Raw genomic sequence first — 23,363 nt, forward strand, 5'->3', positions numbered from 1 at the left:
CTTTTTTCCAGCACTGTCATGGACAAAATTGGTTTTGCTATTTCCATTCAGCTGCAGATTGTTGGTCGTCTCTTCACAACTGTAGAGAGGCCTCAGACCTGACAGCCACTGCAGCAGTGTTGGTGTATGAGCCCTTACATATGCATGTGTCGCAGCCGCTCCTGTTTGTTCCTGTGTTTGCAGTTTATGCTTTGTCTTCAGTTTGCTCAAGTACTTCCTGCCTGGTCCTGAACTTGCTCACTTCATGGTTCTGCAGACAGCATGGTGTTATCTAACTTCCTGGCTTCCTGGTGATCAGCCCTGATAGGGTTAATCAGTGCCTAGGTTCCCGCACAGGGCCGCCCTTGTCACGGCGAATTCTCTGCTTTTGATAGGCAGGGACTTTCCATCTCCTGCTTCCAGCATAGGGCTAGATCCCCCTGGCCACCTTGCATTCCAAGTCACGCCTTCCAGCGGTGAGCATCCGGGTTTCTGCCCTGCCAGTTTGTTCCATCTACTGGTTGGGCGACACAGCGGATCCATATCAAATCCCGAACAGGTGGTTTCACATCTGCATTGAGGATTCCGCTTTTCTGCTCCCTGAAAAGGGGAATTGCCATGGCTGAATGGCTCCATCTCTGGAAGGAACCGAACAGCGCTGGATGGACTCCATTGACTATAATGGGGTCCGGCCAGCTGCCCAGCTTTCGGTCAGAAGATAAAGCTCTGCATGCAGTGCTGTTTCTTCTGATATTTTGAGCTGGATCTGTGCCAGGATCTACAGCCAGAGGTTCCAACGCAGACGTGAAACCGACCTAATAAGAGAAAAGCAGACCTGAAAAATAGAGTAGCGCACACTCCAAAAATTACAAAAATACATCAATGTCTATTACGTTAATATCAATGAAAAAACCCCCCACAACCAATAGAAAGGCAGATCCAATTGAACCCTCACAATCATCAGGCTCAATGATGCGGCCCTATGTGGCAAGCAATACCGTCCACGGGATGAGAAGCATATGTCAATAAAGAATATTGGTAAACTCAGATTACATGCCAACCCTTCCATCTGATGACCCTTAACGAGGCTACAACTAAATAATACCACATAACAGATATAATCCTACTGCCATAAAAAGGCTATAGGGAAACAATGTGGCATGCTAAGCCGTGTAGCATAAGAGAGGCTGAAAAAGAGCAAACTATATCGCAGTCTCACTCTAGCACCTGGGTGACATTAAAAAGTCACTCTAGACTTATTTAAAGATGCGACTAATTGATCATCAGCGTGCGTCATTTGATAAATTTGTCACAAACAGCCTTCAGCATTACACCAGACGAGAGTTAATCAACCAGCGACTATTTTTTAAGTAAGCTGAAACTAAGTGACTAGTGATTGGTGAACAATAGAGATGAGCGAGCATACTCGCTAAGGACAATTGATCGATCGAGCATTGTCCTTAGCGAGTATCTCCCAGCTCGACAGAGAAGGTACGGGTGCCGGCACAGGTGAGTTGCGGCAGTGAGCAGGAGGGAGTCGGGGGGGGGGGGGAGAGGGAGAGAGAGATCTCCCCTCCGTTCCTCCCTGCTCTCCTCCGCCGCTCCCTGCCCGCCGCCGGCAGCCTAACCTTTTCACTCAAGCGGACAGGTACTTGCAAAGGGCAATGCTCGCTCGAGCAATTGCCTTTAGCGAGTATACTCACTCATCACTAGTAAACAAAATTCCAGCTCACCCTGGTCAATTTCAAAAGGCCGCAAATGATAAATTCCCCTCATTGAGTAGTAGGAGGCTATGGACTGCAACGTTAGGAAATAGAATGATTCATTCTGGTTGGCTCATGGTACTTATCTAATCCGAGGTTGAATCATAATTGATAAGATACTTGAGTATCTGAAGTCATATAATGTTCAGCTGGCTAGTGTTATTGTATTCTTCTTTCTTACACAGTTGTGAAGTATCTCATAGGTTATCACTCGTGGCCGAGCATGATTTTCTTCCAAGTATGGGGGCTATGCGGTAGGTCTGTAGATGACCATAGAGACCTATTCTTGATCCGCAGATTCTTTCGCAGAGGGGACATCGGTTTCCAAGTGGAAGACTGTCTCGACAAGGATTGCCTTGACTTTCTTTCCTCTTGATAGATTTCTCCCTTTCGCCCTCCATTCATGCCTCTTCGAAATCCACAGTGCTGTTGGTAACGGCTGACCCATATCCACATCATACTGCATCAGCCCATCTTATTCATAGCCCTAGACGCTACCACTTTGATAGAGATGTATACAGGGTGGTCCGCTTTTCCATTGCCCGTCCTGTAGATATAGATGTACGTATATAGATAGATACGTTTATATATCATCTGTCATTTCGAGCCAGTTATTAAATGTGTCATGACATTTCAAAGACTAATGGATTTCTTGGATAAGTGGTTCATCTTGTGTTGGTCAGTCTGTGCCCACAATGCATTTGTTGTCTTTTTTTTAGAAGTATTCTATTTTCCTCTGTGAAAGAAAGACCCTTTATTTGTGACGGAGCAGGAAACCGTTACACGGCGTTGAACATTGTGATGCCTGCATTGTATCAGTCTCACTTAGGAAAAATAAATAACATCAGAAATCTCCGGATTATAAAGGGTGTTATGTAGACCGGGTCCCCGAGCAGCCATAATGCTAAGCAACTCTTGGCTCCGTAATAGTGTTGACAAATGCCGTACGGCTGAAATTCATTTAACTTATCAACTCAATTACAATAGAAAGTCACCCGTGATTTTGTAGTGTGCTTTTCCTTGAAAAGCGGCCCTTTGAAGCTGATGAATTACAGACATTGACACGTGCCAGCGTATTGTTATATAATCAGGGAGGAGAATTACGCTGTGCGTGTTGGATGTCAGGCTAGTCCTATAAAGAGGATCGTTCCCTTGGAGCTGCTGGTTACTAGTATAGGCCATTGTTTTTACAACTGTAGTGACTTAAGGCACTTTATACGGGACAATAATCATTGGAAAGAGCAAATTTGGGCGATAGTCGTCTTATTTAAAACAATAGGTCATGGACAGGGCACTGAGCACCCCTAAAAACCAAGCGACTATTGGCCCCTGTAAACAAGCAGTTGTCCATCTATGAATGACTGACTGCCTCTTTGCAGTAAATGGGGGCGGGCGGCCGGAAGAGATTTCTGTCCGACTCTGCCTCCGTTCTTTGAACCACTATCGGTTCTGTGTGAAACCACAGGAGTAATAGTCAATGGGATGGCTGTCGGGCGCTTATGCCTTTACCTCCAAAGTAGCAAGCAGATACAAGTGGGTATTAATGGAACAACCATTGTCCGAATAGTCCGCAATAGAGCAAATGCAAGTGACAGTTCTGTGCAAGTGCAGCCACCAACTGGGTGATGAAGAAGAATTTGTTCACTAATCGCTAGTTGCTTAGTTTCGGCTCACCTAAAAATAGTCGCTGGTTGATTATCATCTGGTGTTTTTTTTTGGGGGGGGGTTGCCCTTTTTTGGGGGGTGGGTTGCCCTCCCAATTCATACTCATTGGTTCCTGAAAACTCATAAACACATGCAAGAGATCCTTGATTGAACAGTCCCAACTGGTCTTTGAAATAACAATTGCTGCTACCGTCTCTAGCTGGTTTTGGTCTTCGAAGATCCACTCGCTGCAGCACCAACTGTTCAGTTGGACCAGCGTGAGACCACAGTAGCAAGTGCTCGCTCGAAGACTGCTCACAGGTATTTTTGTTCATTCAGTGGAGTCGGCAACCAAAGACCGTACAATAGGGAGGTGTTAAAACTTTAAATACACACCCATCAAAAAACCTCACGTCCCCAACCAGTTGATGAACGTTGTCTCGCTAAATGTTCCCAACAATTCATTCAGTGATCATAAAATTGAACAACCACCACTCTGTGTAAAAGCACAAAACAGCCATACGTATGCCTTAGTGACTATTCAGACGATGGGTGTCCCGTGTAAAGCCATCCTAACCGATGCAAATCATAGTACTGATCACATTAACATCCTATACTCTGTGGATGAAGAGCAAAGGCAGAACTGGAGACTTGAATTGTTAGTAATTTCACATTGGTAATCAAGAACGCATTCACAAGCCGTAGAGAACGGCTCCACTCTAGAGGCTACTCATGTAGATTATGGATTCTGTACGCCTGTTTGTTGCATCTCAATAAAAATGAGGAAAAAGTGTTGATTTTTCTATTACATAATAAGACATGGCGTCGAGATATTTGTGAATTTGGCACAATTACAATACATTATCCTTCTAAATGTATTCCAGGGACTTAGAGATTTGCAATGGAAGGCAGTGGCAACGTGTGAAGCTAATAAATGTCATGAGTGTGGTGGGGTTAAACACTCCTGCAAACCTGATATACCTTTTGGTGCTATTATAAATGAAATGTTGTCTCCTACAGAGTAATACCTTTGTTAACATAGCTGCACCCCTACAGAGTGCACCAGATTTGTCAACTGGGTGGACAAACAGTTGACGAGTCTGGCGTAGACTAAAAACATCATCAGGTTGGCGAGACGATGTTTTGGTAATCCGATAATAAATGTTATAATACTTGTATCTGTCAGTAGAAGTGCGGGGGTTTTGGTAATATGGCATGGTACATCCAAACTTGCATCATCATGAAGTACAGATGTAACAATCATTAACATGACTGGTTCCATTGACAGCATTGTACCGTAGTACATTGTAGTTGAGCTATCATATGGTGTTAAATCTTAAGTACATGTTCACTACTTCTGTATACACTTTTCACAGGACAAATTGTGGCAGTGCGATCTACTGTGCACCAGAACTAAATACAAGTGAAGTATGGCGAGGATGTAGACTATATGAAAATCTTTCTTGTTCCTGCATTAGTCTTTCTTTATCATTGTTCTGAAGTGGCCTCATTTTGCGTCTTCATCTTCTAGTTCCTGCTGACCTTTCATACCTTTGTGTATTGTGAAGAGTCTGTCTACTCTTCTAGGCATGTCTACTAGAGATGAGCGAACTTACTCGTTTAGGGCGTTTTTGCACTTGAGCAGCGCTTTTTCCGAGTAACTGACTACTCGAACGAAAAGATTCGGGGGGCGCCAGGGGGTGGCGTGGTGGAGCGGGGGTAGCAGTGAGGAACAGGGGGGAGCTCTCTCTCACCCCCGGCACCCCCCGAATCTTTTCACCCGAGTAGTCGGTTACTCAGAAAAAGCGGTGCTCCAGTGCAAAAACGCCCTAAACGAGTAAGTTCGCTCATCTCTGTCTACCCAAGTAAGTGACCTGTTCTTTACAACGCACTAAGAGGAGGAGTTCAAAGAATAGAAATGCTGCACTTATTCGAATGCAATCTGTAAACAATGTAATAGTCTTTTTCTTCTCCCTCTAGCAGTTGATGCACAGGCCCTGCAGATAGTCACATAATGAGTTGGTTTTGGTCGTAGTCCCTTGCCCACTGCAGGCCTCTTTCATAACACAAAGAGTGCTTAGAGCTTGGTGTGTGACAGCAGGCTTCACCTCACACTTCACCAATCCTTAGTTACCCAACCTGAAGGCTTGGAGAGGTCCGGGGAGCAGTAAGAAAAGAGCTTGTGTTCTCACAAGATAACTAGGCATATGCATTTCAGAAGTTTGCATTTCAATTGCAAAGACCATGTGGAAATGATTAAGTATATGGAAGTGTGAAGACCTCATTGGCACTGCTGCTCGATGCTATTACTGAAACCCGAGACCTTTTAAAGGGAAGCAACATAGCAGATTTCTAAGTAGGGTTTATTATGTTATGAACGTTTAGTGAAACATATGGACCTGGGCTGATCTGGACACTGATTTCTTTCCATTTTTTTGTCTTAGAAGTGAGAGCTATAATGTGCTCTGATACATAATCAAAAGATTGAGTCTAGAACAGAATGTAACTTCCGTTGTTTTTTTTCTTTTGTGGAAGCTGCTGGTAATTTTGTATTTCTGGAAAATACTTGTCAGTAACACCCCCCCCCCCCCCCCCTCATTTCACGATTGGATCACTATAATTATTAGGGTAGCTCTGTATTTTCGATGACAGTCAAATGAGATTTATGGACAACTAAAATTTGTGGTACTGGATATACCATAAAAGTCTAATCCTGGGCATCTGGAAATATCGGGAATACAGGAACCTTATCCCTGTTACTATAGGAGGAGTAGTCAATTTTGTGTGCTCATTCTGCATTATAGTCTGTTTTGCCCCTTTGCGAAGGTCTATGCAGAAATGTGTGCTATGTTTTCATCCCCTCAATGCTCTTCATGCTCTGGCTGAGTGCAAAGTAGTGATAGGAATAACAGTACTCCAGAGTCACAGCTAGGCTTTCTTTCACCCGGTGTAAGGATTCAGTTGCTGCCTTACAGGTAGCTTTAAACAGGACAACAAATGTCCAAATAGTCGCTCAATAGCACGAATGTATGCAGCATTTGTTCCATTGAAAAACCTCCACCAACTGTTTGATCATCAAGAGTTCATTGACTGGCTGCTTAGTTTCAGCTATCCGAAAAATAGTCCCTGGTTGATTAATTATGGGCTGGTGGAAATGGGTAGTTTTTGTCTTGTTTGTCTTATTTGTCAACGGTATGCGCTTGTTTGGTGTGCGCCTCCCACTGAAAACTGGCTCCTCCCTCTTTAAACATTTTGTCCACCCACTTAACACTCATTAGTTCCCAAAAACACATAAATAAGTGCGAGCGATCATTGACTGAACAGTCCTTGCTGCTTCAGTTTCTGGCTGGTTTTGGTCCAGTGAGAGACTGTAACAAGTGTTCACTCGAAAATCACTTGGACGTCTTTCGATGCATTCAGTGGGGTCTACAACCAATGAGCATCAGTTGGGGAGGGGTCTAAATTTCAAATACACGCCTTCCAAAGAACCTCATGCCCCTACGTAGTCGATGATTGATACATCAGCTCTTGTAATTGCTCCCAACAATAACAGTTTTATAAAATTAATCTTTTTAATGCCCTCTGATTATTGCGCTGAATTCCTCGAAAAGTCCCCACTTCTGAGTCCTCTATAGTCACTCCTGTCTTGTGGTATATTATCCATTTACAAGTCAACAAATCAGGAGACTGCTATTTTGTTATCTACCCAAACAGATGATCATGTTGGAGAATATACAGTACAATATAACGTGTTCTTGATGTTCAGAATACAGCCGGATGCCCAAGTATCATGCCGCATGGTATGTTTAACCCCCAACACACCAGGTAGACCCCTGAATACATTCCATTCTTTTTATGTTTCCAAAGCAGATGGATGGAAAAACCTGGATTAAAGCAAACTCGGATAGAAAAACAAAGAAAATCCATAGGCAACATAAAAGGGGCTTAGCATTACCAAAAAGACATGCATTTCTCAAATAATTATTTCCAAAAGAGCTGCCTAGTTCTTTGTGCCGCAGCTGATAAAAGACAAGCATTGAAATGTATTAATTCCAAACGTGTGTCTCCAAAGGTACACAGCAGAAAACCCCTAAAGGAGAAGCAGCATCACACAATTCTTTTCATGTCCTCCTCTAATATCTGCAAATGCAGAAGGCCTTTGTAAAGAAACCTTTAATTGCTCCAAAAATAACACTTGGGGAGAAGAAAAAAACAGCCCAAGAAACTCTACAATTATACTATGAAATGTACTTTCATCAGGCAACAAAGGCGACCCAGCACAAAATATTATTTCTGTGGTTACAGGATTCATAAAGAGAAGAGTTTGATTGATGGGCTGTGTTGTCCATTGAAGAAATACAGTATTGTATCTACCAATCCTCTATATACAGTATGTCTGTCCTATCTATTCTGTTCTATCTATGAGAGAGAAGTAAGTTTCTTCATTTTCCCTTGATTTTTCTTGTTTCAGATTTGTTATTGGCAAATTTACAAGAATGGGCAAAATGTCATTGTGTACACATTGTAAAAAATGAATAATCCTCTAGAAGGAGTTGTCGGAATCAAATGAAACTTTCTCTGTGTGATTGTAACGTTGATACAAGTGATTACATATTAGAGCGAAAGGATAATTGATTGGGGAAAACTGAATACTTGAAGGGAAGCTCTAGTACTCTGTTGTACCGCCTCTAGTTTGGATGCAAGATGTGATACGGGTGAGCATGGAGGCTCTAGTACCCTGTTGTCCCACCTCTAGTTTGGATGCAAGATGTGATACGGGTGAGCATGGAGGCTCTAGTACCCTGTTGTACCGCCTCTAGCTTGTATACAAGATGTGATACCGGTGAACATGGAGGCTCTAGTACCCTGTTGTACCGCCTCTAGCTTGGATGCAACATGTGATACGGGTGGACATGAAGGCTCTAGTACCCTGTTGTACCGCCTCTAGCTTGGATGCAAGATGTGATACAGGTGGGCATGGAGGCTCTAGTACCCTGCTGGACCGCCTCTAGCTTGGATACAAGATGTGGTACAGGTGGGCATGCAGGCTCTAGTACCCTGTTGTACCGCCTCTAGCTTGGATGCAAGATGTGATACAGGTGGGCATGGAGGCTCTAGTACCCTGCTGGACCGCCTCTAGCTTGGATACAAGATGTGGTACAGGTGGGCATGGAGGCTCTAGTACCCTGTTGTACTGCCTCTGGCTTGGATGCAAGATGTAATATGGGCGGGCATGCAGGCTGTAGTACCCTGTTGTACCGCCTCTAACTTGGATACAAGATGTAATACGGGCAGGCATGGAGGCTCTAATACCCTATTGGTCCACCTCTAGCTTGGATGTAAGATGTGATAAGGCTGGGCCTGGAGACATACAGTTTCCGAATGGTGTCCTGCGGCATATCGTCCCAGTAGCTGAGCCACTAGATCGTGCAAAATCATAGTCTGATGAAGTTGGCATTTCAGATTGTCCCATACATGTTCAATTGGCAATAATTTGTCTACAGGGCAGGCCAGAGAAGTGTGACAATGTTGTGGAGACATTCCTGTGACTCCCTTGTGTGTGCAGCCGAGAATTATCCTGCTGGAAAATGCCTCTTGGAAGCCGCCATAAGAGGAACACATGTGGATGCAGGAGGTACTGAACATATCGCTAAGCTGTTGTTGTCCCTCATATCACTACTAGAGGTGACCGGCTGTCATATTCGATGGCCCCCCCAGACCATCACACCAGCAGTGGAGGCAGAATGCCACTCCATAGCAAAGGCAGGATTGAAGCGCTCACCCCTAGGTCTCCCTATACGAACACAGTGCCCAAAGTAAACCTAGATTCATTGTTGAAGACTACCCGGTTCCACTCCATAGCAGCCCAGTTTCGTTATTCACTGCAAAACGGCGGCAATGGTAGGTGGGTGTCAAAGGCAGAACACAAAATGGGTTCTGTGAGATCAAATGTCCTTCAGACAAGCACCTGTAAATAGCTCTGACAGACACAGAGGCCTGTAACGATGGGGCAGCCTGTCTCTGGATGGAGGAGATGCTGGGGCTTGTTGGACCATCGGATGATCCTCCCTACTGGTGGTCTGTTGAGGGCGTCTTGAACCCAGTCACCTTGTGTGCCCTCATGCATCCACTGGTCCCAACACCTCCTAACAGTCTGCTCAAAACGGCCCAGATGGTGGGTAATTTGTTGATACGACCATCCAGCTTCTCGCATTCCAATAATACACCCCTCTCAAAATCATGTTAACAGGGCAAAATCTCTTTGATTGCATTGCAGAGGCGTCTAGTGGTCAACAAGCTTTACGCAAACTGAAAAAGTGGTCCCCTACACACAAGGAGCCTCTGAGAGCCCTTTTATAGGCCAAGGGTGGAACCACTTTTAGGGCCGCAGGTGGCAAGACCATTCATCTAATCACAACTCTAATAATTTGCATACGTGCCTGAGATGTAACTGCATGCCAGCTTTTGCAGCAAAATGGCAACTTCTTCTAGGTGCTTCATTTATGTTTTTGACAAAGCGTATGGACTCCTGCCCACGGACAGATATTTGCTGCAGAATCCATGGAGGGCGTCCGCACTGTGGATCCGCAGGAATACTATGGGAAATCAGTTCTTCTTGAATACTTGTGGAAACCAATTGCGGTTTCCGCAAGCCGAGGAAAAATCGCAGCATGCTGCATTTTTCTGTGGATTCCACGCAAACTGCTTCCATTGAAATCAATGAAAGCCGTCTGATCCGCGGCCCTTCCGCAATGTAATTGCAGAAAGGTCACAGATTCTCTGGGATGAGCAGGAGTTTAAAAAAAATCTGTACTGCGCATTTCAGGCGGCTCACCGTGCGGACCATCCGCAGTACATATCAAAAGAATAGACAGTAGGTATGTGCGGACGCCGCTGCTGGCAGAGCCAGATTCTGCTGTAGGATTCCATATGCGGAATGCGTCTCTGCCGTGTGCAGGGTCCCTAAATGTCATGGAATGTTGCAGATAAGTTCATATCTGCTTTTCCCTTTTTGGTCATGTTTTGTTTTTTTTCATCTATACAAAAATCAAATCAAGCAGAAACAAACAGAAAAGAAAGCATTCTGTCTACTGCCTACTTACCTGTATGTTGCATAACATATCTACCTACCTATATACTGCAAATCCATCTACAGTATGTATTGCATATCCTATGTATCCTGAAGACTCAGTTTCATTTTTATGTGCTATCCTTTAAATAACATTGTCGTCACGCTTCGCCTTCTTTCTTTAGTGTTTTGCCTTGAATGTTTTATTACATTCTTAAATTGGCCCCCCCATAAGTGACCAGCGTTGCCTGTAACCGCTTCGGACCTGCATGACTCTGCTTATTATAAAGACCACCCAGTGTATCCTGGGTTATGATAACCAATGTCCCCTCCTATCCGCACCAGCAGGAGACAAAGGTCCATTGTGGTTGTGTGCAGGCAGGGTTGTGAAGGGTTAAAGAGCGTTCCAGTGCCTGGGGAATGTTTGCAGTGGTAGACATGGTGCGGTGCATTACCTATGCTTGCGCTGTATCATGTATCAGCAGCAGATGCATTGTGACAGATTTCCCATTGGAAGAGCCTGGTGTTTTCACTCAGCAGAAAAAAAAAAGATTTGGATAGATGTTTACTTACTGCTAAGATTCACTCCATCTGTCCTGCACTTAATGGTACCTGTCTGTCCACCAGAGACTTGGGGGCTCCGTGCCAAGTTCCTAATTTAGCTCGGAGTAATTTGTCATTTTATGCTTTATATCACAGGCCTGTGTTTGAACACACAGATAAGACCGGGAAGCTTTTCTCATCAATCAATCCCACTTAAAGACGGAGCGGGCGTTGATTGCTCATTTAGCTTATTTTTTTGGTAATTTGCCATTTGTGCAGGTTCTCATGAGAGGTGCATACTGTATGCAGAATGAACCTGTTAGATTATTTCTCCACGAGGCTCCGGCTTGCAGACAAAAGATCGCACTAAGGGCGGGAGCATGTTCTCTGTTGTTCTCTATAGCCAAGGAGGCTTGCTGCATAATTACATAATATATGTTCAATGTGTGCAGAATGCGACCACAGAGCTCGTACTGTGGAATTGTAGAACATTTTAATCTGGCCGCACTACATCAGTAGGAATTTCCTTTCGACGTGATAATAAGACCTTTGTTTTCATGAAAGGCAGTAGTAGGAGTAATGATGTGGAAGTCAGATGTCCATTATACATGTATTATACGCCAGCAGCGTGGCCGGAGCGTGCCACAATTGACTAGTACAAACTCATTTATTCTATGCACTCATGTACTACAGTGTAGTATCCATTTGGTCTATTTGGTGCCTCTGAGTACCAAACGGCGGGTATCTATAGGAGATACTACTGGTTGTCCAGGAATTGTGCATTGTTTTATCAAATTCTTTGTATCCTTGGCCAATACTTTTTCCTTTTGTGTTCACACCTTCTTCTCTTGTATAGAGGAGGGAGACATATGCGCAGAACACTTTTTCCCTTGCAGTTTATCAACCATATCCAGAAACAGATCAACACATATAGGCCAAAGACTAAATAGACCAACACCATAGCACATGTAAAACTACTCCTTTGTGAAAACATAGAACTGAAATCCTAATTGATTGTACTCTTTTGTTATGGATGGGTTTACACAGGACAGAGCCTCGGGTGGCGCAGGGTGTTAAGGCGGCAGAAGGTTACTGGTTCAAACCCTGCTTGGGTCAGGTTGTCGACTCAAGGTTGACTGACTCATCCTTCCGAGGTCGGTAAAATGAGTACCCAGCTTGCTGCGGGGTAAAGATGACTGGGAAAGACCATGGCAAACCACCCTACAAAAACAGTCATGACTCCAGGGGACTTTACCTTACCTTACACTGGACAACTATCGTCCAAATAGTCACTTAAAATAATTGCTATAGTGGGTTGTTGGCATATGAACAACTGTTTGTGTGCTTTTACACAGAGCGATTGTTCACTTGCTGTTTATTTTGGCGATCGCTGAAGTGCCCACCCACCTGCAAAGTTATTGGTTAGTTGAAAGACCAATGATTGTCTGTTTACACCAGATGATGATTATAATCAGCCAGTGACTTTTTAGTGAGCTGTAATGAAGCGAATAGCAATTAGTAAACATATTCTCGCCTGTTGTTGGCCATGTTTACACTGTCGCTTACATTTGCTTGATTGAGCGATTACTCAGATGATAGTTGTTCTGTGTAAAGCCATTCTAAACCTTAAAGGTGCTTTTTACACAGACCGTCAGTCGGGTAAAGAACTGCACGAGCTCTGATGTCACCACTAAGGTCATTAGCGCTGGTGCAGATCGTTTATACTGAAAGTCGTATCACTGGTTTGTTGCCTAGCGCTTCACCTTCTAAGTGAAGCGCTGGCGAGGAGCATTTACACATAACGAGAAGCCAATGATCCAGCAATGGATATCTTCCATCCCCTGGCTTCCATTCACAGTGAACAGGCTGTCATTCAAAGATGAGCGACTGCCTGTTTATACTAAGTAAGAAGTTGCTTCATTCCAGTGAGCTGAAACCAAGCGATCAGCAACTAGTAAGTAGTTTTTTTGCTCAGTACTCTGCTGGTTTCTGCATGTACACGAGGCAACTATCGCCTAATAGCCCTTTTAAACATACCCTTACAGTGAAGTCCGTATGCAGCAAATCACCTTTGGACTGTTTTTACACATGTGCATTATGGTGAGGCTCCGAGCCGATGATGGTCCGTTCATACAGGTGTATTTCCCATAAGCGTGCGGTCTGTGTTTGACGAACCACTCACGGACACATTATAGCCTATGAGGTTATTCACATGTACAAGTTTTCACAGGGACAGATGGTCCGTGTGAGAAAAAACAGAATGTCCACTGTCTGCAGGGATTGGATAGCACACGGATGTGCATCCATGTGCTGTCCTATGTAAGTTGCACCTGAGAATCTCAGGTGCTACTTGCATACAGATGTCTGAATGTGGCCTTAGAAACCGTAGGAAACCACATTTTAGTGCATAAAGTTTTCAGAAATGTCTCTAGAATTGCCTGAATGATAAACCCAAATCATGTTACCACATTTAAAGGGCCACTCTGGTGACTTATTTAAAATGCATTCATTATGTAGCCCCCACCACCACCACCCACAGCTTTCAGTATATATGTCAGCTAATGTTACCTTGGTTAGTTATTCCTTTCTTTCTGAAACTTCTGGCCTCTTTTTTTTTTCATAGATGATCATGTGATCTTAATTCTAACCAGCTCATATCTACTTGGGCTTATTGATTCATTTTCTAGTCAAATTCTCAGTCTATATAAACCTTGCACAGAAACTGTGTTGAAGGGGACACAGGCACGCCTGTCAGTTAATGATGATCACCCGGCTCCTGTCACACAGGTATAATAGAGGAGATCACAGCTCATCCTCCTGACTGTATAGTTACGATCTGTAGCTTATTTAGGTGTATATAGAAGATAATGATATTAAACTGTCCTCCAGCACACAGAACAGTACCTATCTCTATCCATTGGCTGAGTATGGTATTGTATTGCAGTTCAGTTCCATTCACTTCAAAGGGGTATAAATGCAGTATGCACAGCCCGTGGACATACGTAGTACACTTTTTGGAAAAACTGTAGACCTTTTTTTTTAGTCCTGGAGAACCCTTTAATAATTGAGATCACAGGTTTAATGTAAGTTCTTCAGTGATACATTTTTGTCTACATTGATTTCAATAGAAACAAATAGAGAGCCAAGCCGTAGACTCAGATTAGTAAAAGTCTTATTCACACACGGAACTTCTGAATGTTCTGGGGTTTTCCTCTGCTATAGAAAAATGTAATAATATATTAAAGGGGTTGTCCCGCGATAGCAAGTGGGGTTAAGCACTTCTGTATGGCCATATTAATGCACTTTGTAATATACATCGTGCATTAAATATTGGCCATACAGAAGTTATACACTTCCCCCCTCCAGTGCTGGCATCCCCGTCTCCATGGCGCCGACCAAAGCCGCCTTCTCCCTGGATTAGACGCACTTGCGCTGAAGGGGCCGTTCCGTCGTGCTCGCGCCGCACAGGGCTTCTGCGCATGTGGAAACGAGGCCTCCGACTTGCTCTTCAGACACCTGATCCTGAAATAGATTTATGAGGAAAATACTGATATTTGCTTCTTCATGCAATAAGCCCACATCACAACTTAGACACTTGACACCGACCTATCTATTGGAGGACTTATTAAATGAGGCTTGTGAGTTTTTACATACAATCTACCAGAGATCATTACTATTGGTCCATCTTGTTAGGCATCGACATGTTTTGCACCTCTATCTGCATGAGTCCCCTATCTTCGGAGACATCATTCATCCGATGAGAGTCGGCTTTATGATAGATTTTTGACAGACTTTTTGGATCTACCACCTGACCTCTAAATGTAAACTTCACCTTTCATGAACCCTCCCTGTTACATGAGGGATTGTATAAGTATCATTGCTCTAATGTATTGCTATTATCAGAATCTCTTCTCGTACAGCAGTCAGTGATCTCATAATAAAGCTGGCAGTCCATAAGGAATTCACTTTTCCTGCCCTGTCAGCCCATCAGCTACTGCACATTGCTTTATCACAGTCTATGTGTGCAGTTTTATAGTGTATGGATTCTGTCTTGGCTTTCAATTCCCAGACATTGTTACAAGGCTTGTATAAAGAGTCTAACATTGACTTGCAGAAACGCTGCCTTTTAATAAGTGGCGCTGCAGAGGAATTGTTCCATCTCCATTTTTTTTGCATATAACCCAGAGGAGTATGAATGGCTCTAAGTATCCTCACTCACCTTCTAGGTGCTCTCCCTAAGGAGAAAAGATAGCGTTCCTGACCCAGTTTTATAGATAAATACAGCCATTTTGGTGACAGATATGCATGGAAGCAACAAGGAATCGGAGTTCATTGCAGTTCTGAAAGATTATAATCCAATGCATCCTGCTTGTAAAGTATGGATTAGTAAGTGGATAGGGATAGGATGCTAATAGCTGGGCTACACAGTTTTCTGATTTGATTCAGTATTTTCAAGTTAAAGGGGTTGTCCACTCACGTAATACGGTGTTTGAGTTGGCAAGATTAGAGCAAATCGTTCACAGGAAACAGGTTAAAATTTGGTTAGTAATTCCGCTCTGATCCGATCATGTGACCTATAACATTCGGCGCTGCTACAACGAGATGTCATTGCGTTTGCCGATCACATAAACTACTCTCTGGGTAGCCCCACTCTCTCAGATAGAAAGAGCTGGACGGCCTTTTCTTCAGTCACAGGCTCCGTATATTCCATAGAGTCATAGAATGGTAGAGTTGAAAGGGACTCTACAGGGTCATCGGGTCCAAACATTCCACTGCGAACAGGAGCCATGGAAACTTGGCCCATCTAAGGGCACAGGGCTACCCAGAGAGTAACTGGCATAAGCTGCTAGATAAATTTATCCCTGAATCTTCAAGCTCGGTGTCTCTTTTAAGTAAGGAAAGCAGAAACTGCCGTCACGCTGGTTAGCGTAAGAGACCTAACAGATCGGCTTTAAAATGATTTTCCAGTTTGAAGCCAGTGAAGTGTTACTACTGTATGACAGAAAGTTATGTACCGGTAACTTTGTAATACATTTTATATTCAGTTTTATGGTGCTAATCTTTAATAGTTGAATACTTCAGTAGCTGTACATGGCTGAAGTCAGCTACCGGGCCACCGATTCCCACCTGTTGTAAAATTGTCAAGGATTGTTACCAATGACATCTTTACAATGCAGTCATCAAGTGGTGAGTGTATTTGTCTTAAGGTGATGCCAGCTTGATATATGGTAAGGGTTTAACTTTACTGCAATAGTTGTACAGAGTAAGAAAAAACTGAATGGCAGGTTAGTGTGGTATCCATTTTCAATTTCAGCGGTGGCACACTTAGGAGGACAACCTAGGAGCGTCTCGGTTTGGCGTAGGTGGCAACTCAAGTTGTGTAAGCGTGCCCCGTGCTGGATTTTAATGGGGAATAATAGCTGCAAATTTCATTCCACCACTCCTTTTGTACAATAGAATTAATGAGAGACAAGATTTGTTACATTGTTAATCATGCTGTCATGGTTATAGCAGACTTAATCTTTACAGATTTTAATTGGCTTTATCTGTAACCATGCAATGTGATTACAAGGAGATTCATAACCAATGCAGTAAATTAAAAATCCTGGGGTAGAATGGGTTTATTGTTTAAGTGTTCTAAGGAAATCTGAAAATAATTCCGTGGAGGAGATTTATCAAAACTGTGCAAAAGGGGCGTTTAGCTGGCCAAATGTGCAGAATTAGTGGCCCACCAAGGAAACACATAGTTGATAGTAGGATTGAGCGAACTGAGACAGTAGAACCCTGTCTCAGGTCAAACTTTGTCAGACGTTCAGTTCGGAGAGAATTCGATCCTCGGCTGGATTCGTCTTGGTTGAACCTACTGAAAGAAGAAGTGGAGTTGTTCTAGTCGTAAGAACTCTGTATAACTCCTTCCCCATGCAGTGATCGATCGCCTGTGCTCTGTTATTGACTGCAGCCTCTGTGAGATCCCGTAAACAGTCAGGGCTACAGCTGTAAACAGAGACCGGAGTGCTGTCACGGGACACAGCAGGAGCAGGGAGGGGTGAGCATATCACCATTTATTATTTTAGTGTATGGGAAGGGGTTGTTCAGAGTTGTTAGAACTGGGACAACCTCTTTAACTTTGCCTTAAAAACAGCTCAAAAGTACTTAAATGCATTCCTAGGTGATTTAGAGTGTTATATAGGACTTTTATGGCTCTTAGACAGTGTTTTACACCAGTTTTAGGAGTAATGATGACGTTCTGGTTTAAATCAAACTAATTCAGACCAAACCAAACTTTTTACTGAAATTTTGGTGAACCAACGGTTCACTTATCACTATTTGCTAGGTAGTCCGCGTTAACCAAGTGCATCCTTTTTAAAGCTGTGGTATTAGGCTGTTAACCATATTTATGTAAGTCCAGAGAACCCCTTTGATATATATTTTTTTCTTTTTTTTAATTTAGGTCATTCCAAGCGATCCATTCTGGGTCCCCACTACAGAGGAGGAATACTTACACTTTGGAGAGAAAGCGGACTCTGAAAATCAAGCAAGGAAATACATGAACTCTGTGAGGAAACGTAAAGGACTTTATGTAGAGGAGAAGATTGTGGAGCATGCAGAGAAGCAGAGGACTCTAAGCAAGAACAAATAATTATTCTCAGCTTCCTTCTTTGTTCTTCTAGCAGAGTTTCTTCAGTAATAATTTGAAGGTGTTGCTTGTAGTCTTAAGATCTCCACAGACTGGGGCGGATTTTAATAAATGTAACTGATAAAGACAATTGCTTCTGCTGGTGTTCCATGTATGTAAATCACTCCATGTGTAGGCTTGTACCAGTCTCAGTCTGCAGACCCAGAAGTCAACCACTCTGTAGAGACGCGGTCAGGCAAGAGCATTCTGTAAGCAGCGCTGCCGTCCCGATTTATACTTGCAGAACGTTATTAGAGGAGATCATACTTTTTATACAACCCCAATTCCAGAAACGTTGGAATGCTGCATAAAATGTAAATTAAATGTAAAGGGAAAAAAGAATGCAATGATTTGGAAATATATAACCATATTTTATTCACAATACAACAAACATCAGAAGGTGAAAGGGAGGCATTTTTCCATTTTGTTATAAAAAATTAACGGATTTAGAAATTAATGGCAGCAACACATCTCAAAAAAGTTGTGCCGGGGCGGTGTCTACCGTTGTGTAGCATCCTCTCTTCTGTTTAAACAGTCTGTAAACATCTGGCAAGTGAGGAGACCAATTGCTAGAGTTCTGGGAAAGGAATGTTGTCCAGTTCTTGTCTGATGTAGGATTCTGGCTGCTCAAGAGTCCTGGGTCGTCTTTCCCGGATTTTTCCTTTCCTAATGCGCCAAATGTTTTGTATTGATGAAAGGTCTGGACTGCAGACCGGGGTGTCAGTTAGAATTCCTTCTCTCTGTTCCATTTTTGGAGCATAAGAACGGCAATAAATGTTTTAAGTTTTTCTCCATTGATTTCAATGGGTTTAAGAAAAACAAACAAGGCAAACTAACCAATAGCTTTCAGAATTCTTCTGTTCCGTAATCTTTTATTAATATTTTCCACATTTCCTTAACATTTACACACAACACAAGCAAAAAGCAAACGTGAACCTTATACAGGTACATTCCGAAGAGTACAGAAACCAGGCTGAAGGACAATTTTCAGAAATCCACACAGAGACACATAGTAGCTTATAGAATCACAGTGTAATGTATGACAGAGTCAGTATTTCCGGATAATTCCAAGCGCAGGCATTGTAATCCTTTAACTGGCAGCTTATCAGAGTGTAACAACTGCAGCGCATAAATAAAAGGGGTTCTCATCTATCCATACACCGGCTCCTGTGTCACCACTCTTAAGGTTTACATTTGACAACTGTCTTATTTAGCACCAACAAAGAGTGTTTATCTACACTTGCACTTTGCTCAATAATGCTCTACGTGCTTCCACTAATGCCAAGCTAGGAAGTCCAGAAATGTCTATCCAGCATCCCCAAATAGATTCAAACTTTTAAGATGATACAATTTCTTATCACATAAATTCCTCTTTCTAATCTAATTATGTCATTCATTCTAGAAATATACTTTAGTTGGGGTAGACGATCATTATTCTTGATTCATACAGCACTCTATAAACCCTCAAGTTTGTATAATCATCCATATTTATAGGGTTTAGCATCTCCAATAGAGAAGCTCCTGGATCTTCTAGGATATCTATAACAAATACCCTCTTTATAAGTCCCAGGACCTCCACCCAAAATGTTCCCATTCTAGTACATTCCCATACTGTGTGCAACAGATGCGCCTCCATTCTGCCAGACCTAGGGCGCCTTGAGTCCTCTCTTAGACCCAATTTGTATAATCTCAAAGGAGTTTTATAGTTCATGTGCTGAAAATATAATTACGTTAATTGCTGAGCTTTGCATAATGATAACAAGTGTGCTCCTGTTACCATCCCATTGTTAATCAGATATCTACCCCAAGTCTAGTTCCCAAGGCTCAATAGCCAAAGCAAAAGATGAAGACAAAGAAAAAACCTGCCATGTTCCCCTCCCCAACTCAATTGAAAATGACAAACAAGCATTTGCCCTCACCCTAGCCACTGGCAAAAGCTTTACTCAAGCAAGATACTGTTGCCGAAAGCCCATAGCCCTCCTTACTGCCCACATATACTCTTTCATGCAGTCAAATCCCTTCGGTACGTCAAGTAAGAGAACCGCCCTACAATCATCTCTTTCACACCCCATCTGAAAGTTAAGATATAGTCTTCTAATATTTATGGAGGTTGATTCATTGGGCATAACACATGGTCAGTCATCATGGACTACCTGAGAGATCACCTATACAAGCCAATATTTTAGGTAAGACATTAACATCTACTGGCAGCAAGGATTAGAGCCTGTATGAATCGGGCATAGCAGGATCCTTTCCTGATTTTGGCAGGGCAGTTGTTGTCTCCCACATAGTAGGGGACAGGGATCCTCTCAGCACCTCGAAAAAAAACTGAAAGCATATGTACTTCTTGATACTTTTTTAGGAACTCTGCTGGCAAACCATTAGATCCTATAGTTTTTTTCATCTGGGAATGCACCAAGACGTAGAGATGAGCGAGCATACTCGTTAAGGCGCTTTACTCAAGAGAGCATCGCCTTTTTCGAGTACCTGCTGGCTCGTCCCTGAAGATTCGGGGGGGAGTGGGGTGAAGAGTGAGAGATCTCTCCCTCCCGATCCCCTCCGCAACCCCCCGCCCCCCCCCCCCCCCGAATCTTCAGGGACGAGCCAGCAGGTACTTGAAAAAGGCGATGCTCTCTCGAGTAAATCGCCTTAGCGAGTATGCTCGCTCATTTCTAACCAAGAGCATTTTCCAATTCCTTGAGTGGAAATGGTATATCTAATAATGACCATGGTTCTTCCATTAAAACCCTGAACATACTCCTTTACATCTACATCCTTGCTAACCAGTCTACAAAAATCAATAGCCTTAAAATTTGATTGGAACATGACTAGTAGTATCTCAGAGTCACAAGTTACATTTGGCCATTCTGGGACCTAAGTTACATGAGACAAAGCTCCTTGAGCTTAAATAATCGATGCCAGTAGTTGTCCTGCACTCTACCCTTTTGCAAAATATTTGTGCTTGATAACTTTTTATGGTCTGCTCTAGAGATGAGCGAACAAACTCGTTAAAGGCGATTTCGCAAACGAGCATCGCTATTCTCGAGTACCTGACTACTCGGGTGAAAAGATTCAGGGGGCGGCGTGGTGGAGCGGGGGGTAGCAGTGGGGAACAGGGGGGAGCTCTCTCTCCCCCTTCTGCAACCTCCGGCGCCCCCTGAATCTTTTCACCCGAGTAGTCAGGTACTCGAAAATAGCGATGCTCAATTGCGAAATCGCCCTTAACGAGTACATTCGCTCATCTCTAGTCTGCTCCCATCAATAGGTGTTCTCTGTACTGAGACTATGCGTCTAACCAATTGGCTTCATTTACGGAGGACAGCAATTCCACGTACTTCCTTTTTATATCCTGCAGGACTCTGTTGTTTTTTTTTATGTAGAGACCCTGAAAGCTTTCCATTTCTTTTTTTTTTTTTAAACTATTAAAATTAATGGGGGGAAAAATGTAACATTTATTTCTAGTTATTCCGTTTCTCTGCTCCAAAAACAGAAAAGAAAGACAGAACTCTAACTGACAGCCCTAATTGAAGTGTGAATACAGCCTAACGTACTAAAAACTATCCGTTCCAATTGATGGAAATCTTTTCCATTGGTCAAAACACTTTGTCTCTTGCTTGTAAATGGTTACAGTTGTAGCGCTTCGTTTACTATAGTCCAAGATCTTCCATGCAGTGCGAATGCACGCTATATCATGCAAATGATTTCTGTGGGAATACTCTTTCATATTATGGTATATAATTGTTCATACATTTCCCCTTTCTTAGCGTTCCTGCATCAAGCTAAAAAATGATTGCTAGCTATGTGGAAGCCAAATTGTCCTTATATGAGTTTCTTAATTGGCCTATTGATCTTAACATCTTTCACAAAACTGATTTGCTAATTGCCATTTTGCCGTTATGACAAGGATTGAGCCATATTTGGAATATGTTTTCTTGAACCAAGATCAAAACATGAAGACGAGAAAGTCGCTATTTGGTTTAGAAAACCAGTTTTCAAATACCTTATCAGGGAATTCTGCTTTATTAGGTTCTGCCATTCAGGACCCTCATTTATTAACCACAAACAGTTGCAAAGAGTATTTTACGCTCTGCAGGATGCAGCCTATCAATGCATACTTTTACAACCCAATGATTTTAATAGGCATTGTGTGATAGTTAAAGGGGTTGTCTCGCGGCAGCAAGTGGGGTTATACACTTCTGTATGGCCATATTAATACACTTTGTAATGTACATCGTGCATTAAATATGAGCCATACAGAAGTTATTCACTTACCTGCTCCGTTGCTAGCGTCCCCGTCTCCATGGATCCGTCTAATTCTGCTGTCTTCTGGCGTTTTTAGACGCGCTTGCGCAGAAGGGTCTTCTGGCTTCTCTTCGGTCCGGCACGAGCGGCGTTCTGGCTCCGCCCCCCTCTGCGCGTCATCGCGTAGCTCTGCCCCCGTCACGTGTGCCGATTCCAGCCAATCAGGAGGCTGGAATCGGCAATGGAAAGCACAGAGCCCATGGTGCACCATGGGAGAAAACAGCAGTGCATCCCTGGGAAAGGACCGGCGGCCATCTTAGGCAGAAGATTTTTTAAAGTTCATATTTCGTCGGATCGGTGAGTAGCAAGCGGCTTAAAAAACGCTTTAAATTGCTATTTTATGCCAGTGGGGTGACGGGGAATGGGGTAATGTAAAATTTTGATGATTGCCGCGAGACAACACCTTTAATTTTCCCTATGGCAGCTCTGCAAAGAAGCTGAACATTTGCTGCTGGGTTCCTCACAAATGAAAACTGGTGAAAGTCCCAGCAGTGGAACACCCCTGTAATCAGCTTATAGTCAAGGAACCCTTCTAACACAAAAGTTATTGCTGTAACAGACAACCCCATTTAATGGTATACGAATATCTGCGTGGGCAAACATGCCTCAAACTCAGACCAAGCAGATATTAGAATTATAATGTTATCAGAAATGCGCCATATAGTCAGGATATGTTCAAATCCTACAGTTCGAAGCTGTGTTTGAATTAGCCAAAGATATTTGTATGGAGGTCTCCCCATTCTCTCTGGTTTCCACAACTGAAAAGCTCCTGAAGAATTTTGTCAACAGATTATCACCCTATCCTGTTGAAATGAACATGCATGCTTGGGCAAAGTGTGCGTGTTTATTGCACTAAACCCAATTGTGCAAGCTGTTTGGCCATCTTAAGTTGTAATTAAAGTGTTGAGACCATCTTAGGCATTTACAGCAAATTCCTGCATCTGTCTCCTGACCCTCATCACACTGGTAAGGCATTCCCTGGCCTCTTCATCAAGGCTGGGAATAAGGAAATATTGTCTCACCTCTCTCTATTCACTTATATGAGAGTCACGGAAAAATTCTGCTCAACCAAGCCATGACTCCCATAGACATGAATGGAGAGTGTGGCAAACTCTCTGCTCTCAGCTTGAATGCAGTGGCTAATTTGGGAGATGACTGAGATGTTCGCCATTTTCTACATGTATTTTCTGTTGTCAGCTGTGAAGATTTCAAAATGGTGATGCTACTTGTGCTGTAAACCTCTAGGGAAAGGAAACATCCCCCACAAGAACTGAATGAGCAGTGTATTGTGTCCAAAAACGGGACACATTTTTTTGCTGACCAGCAGAAGACTTCTCCAGGGCTCAAGTTACAGCCACATGACATAAAGGAATGTCTTTGTGTTAAA

General features: G+C 43.1%; 1 protein-coding gene across 1 annotated transcript in view; it reads left to right on the top strand.

The window, feature by feature from the left end:
• EFL1 (elongation factor like GTPase 1) overlaps nt 1-17,765 on the top strand; it is a 212,992-nt gene extending 195,227 nt beyond the window's left edge. Inside the window, exon 20 of the mRNA XM_066592683.1 lies at nt 17,450-17,765. Coding sequence (XP_066448780.1) covers nt 17,450-17,638 — 189 coding nt within the window. The 3' untranslated portion in view covers nt 17,639-17,765. The remainder of the gene's footprint in view (nt 1-17,449) is intronic.
• Nucleotides 17,766-23,363: the final 5,598 nt, after the last annotated feature.

This window comes from Eleutherodactylus coqui, chromosome 2 (genome assembly GCF_035609145.1).
Source record: "Eleutherodactylus coqui strain aEleCoq1 chromosome 2, aEleCoq1.hap1, whole genome shotgun sequence".
NCBI classification, from domain to species: domain Eukaryota; kingdom Metazoa; phylum Chordata; class Amphibia; order Anura; family Eleutherodactylidae; genus Eleutherodactylus; species Eleutherodactylus coqui.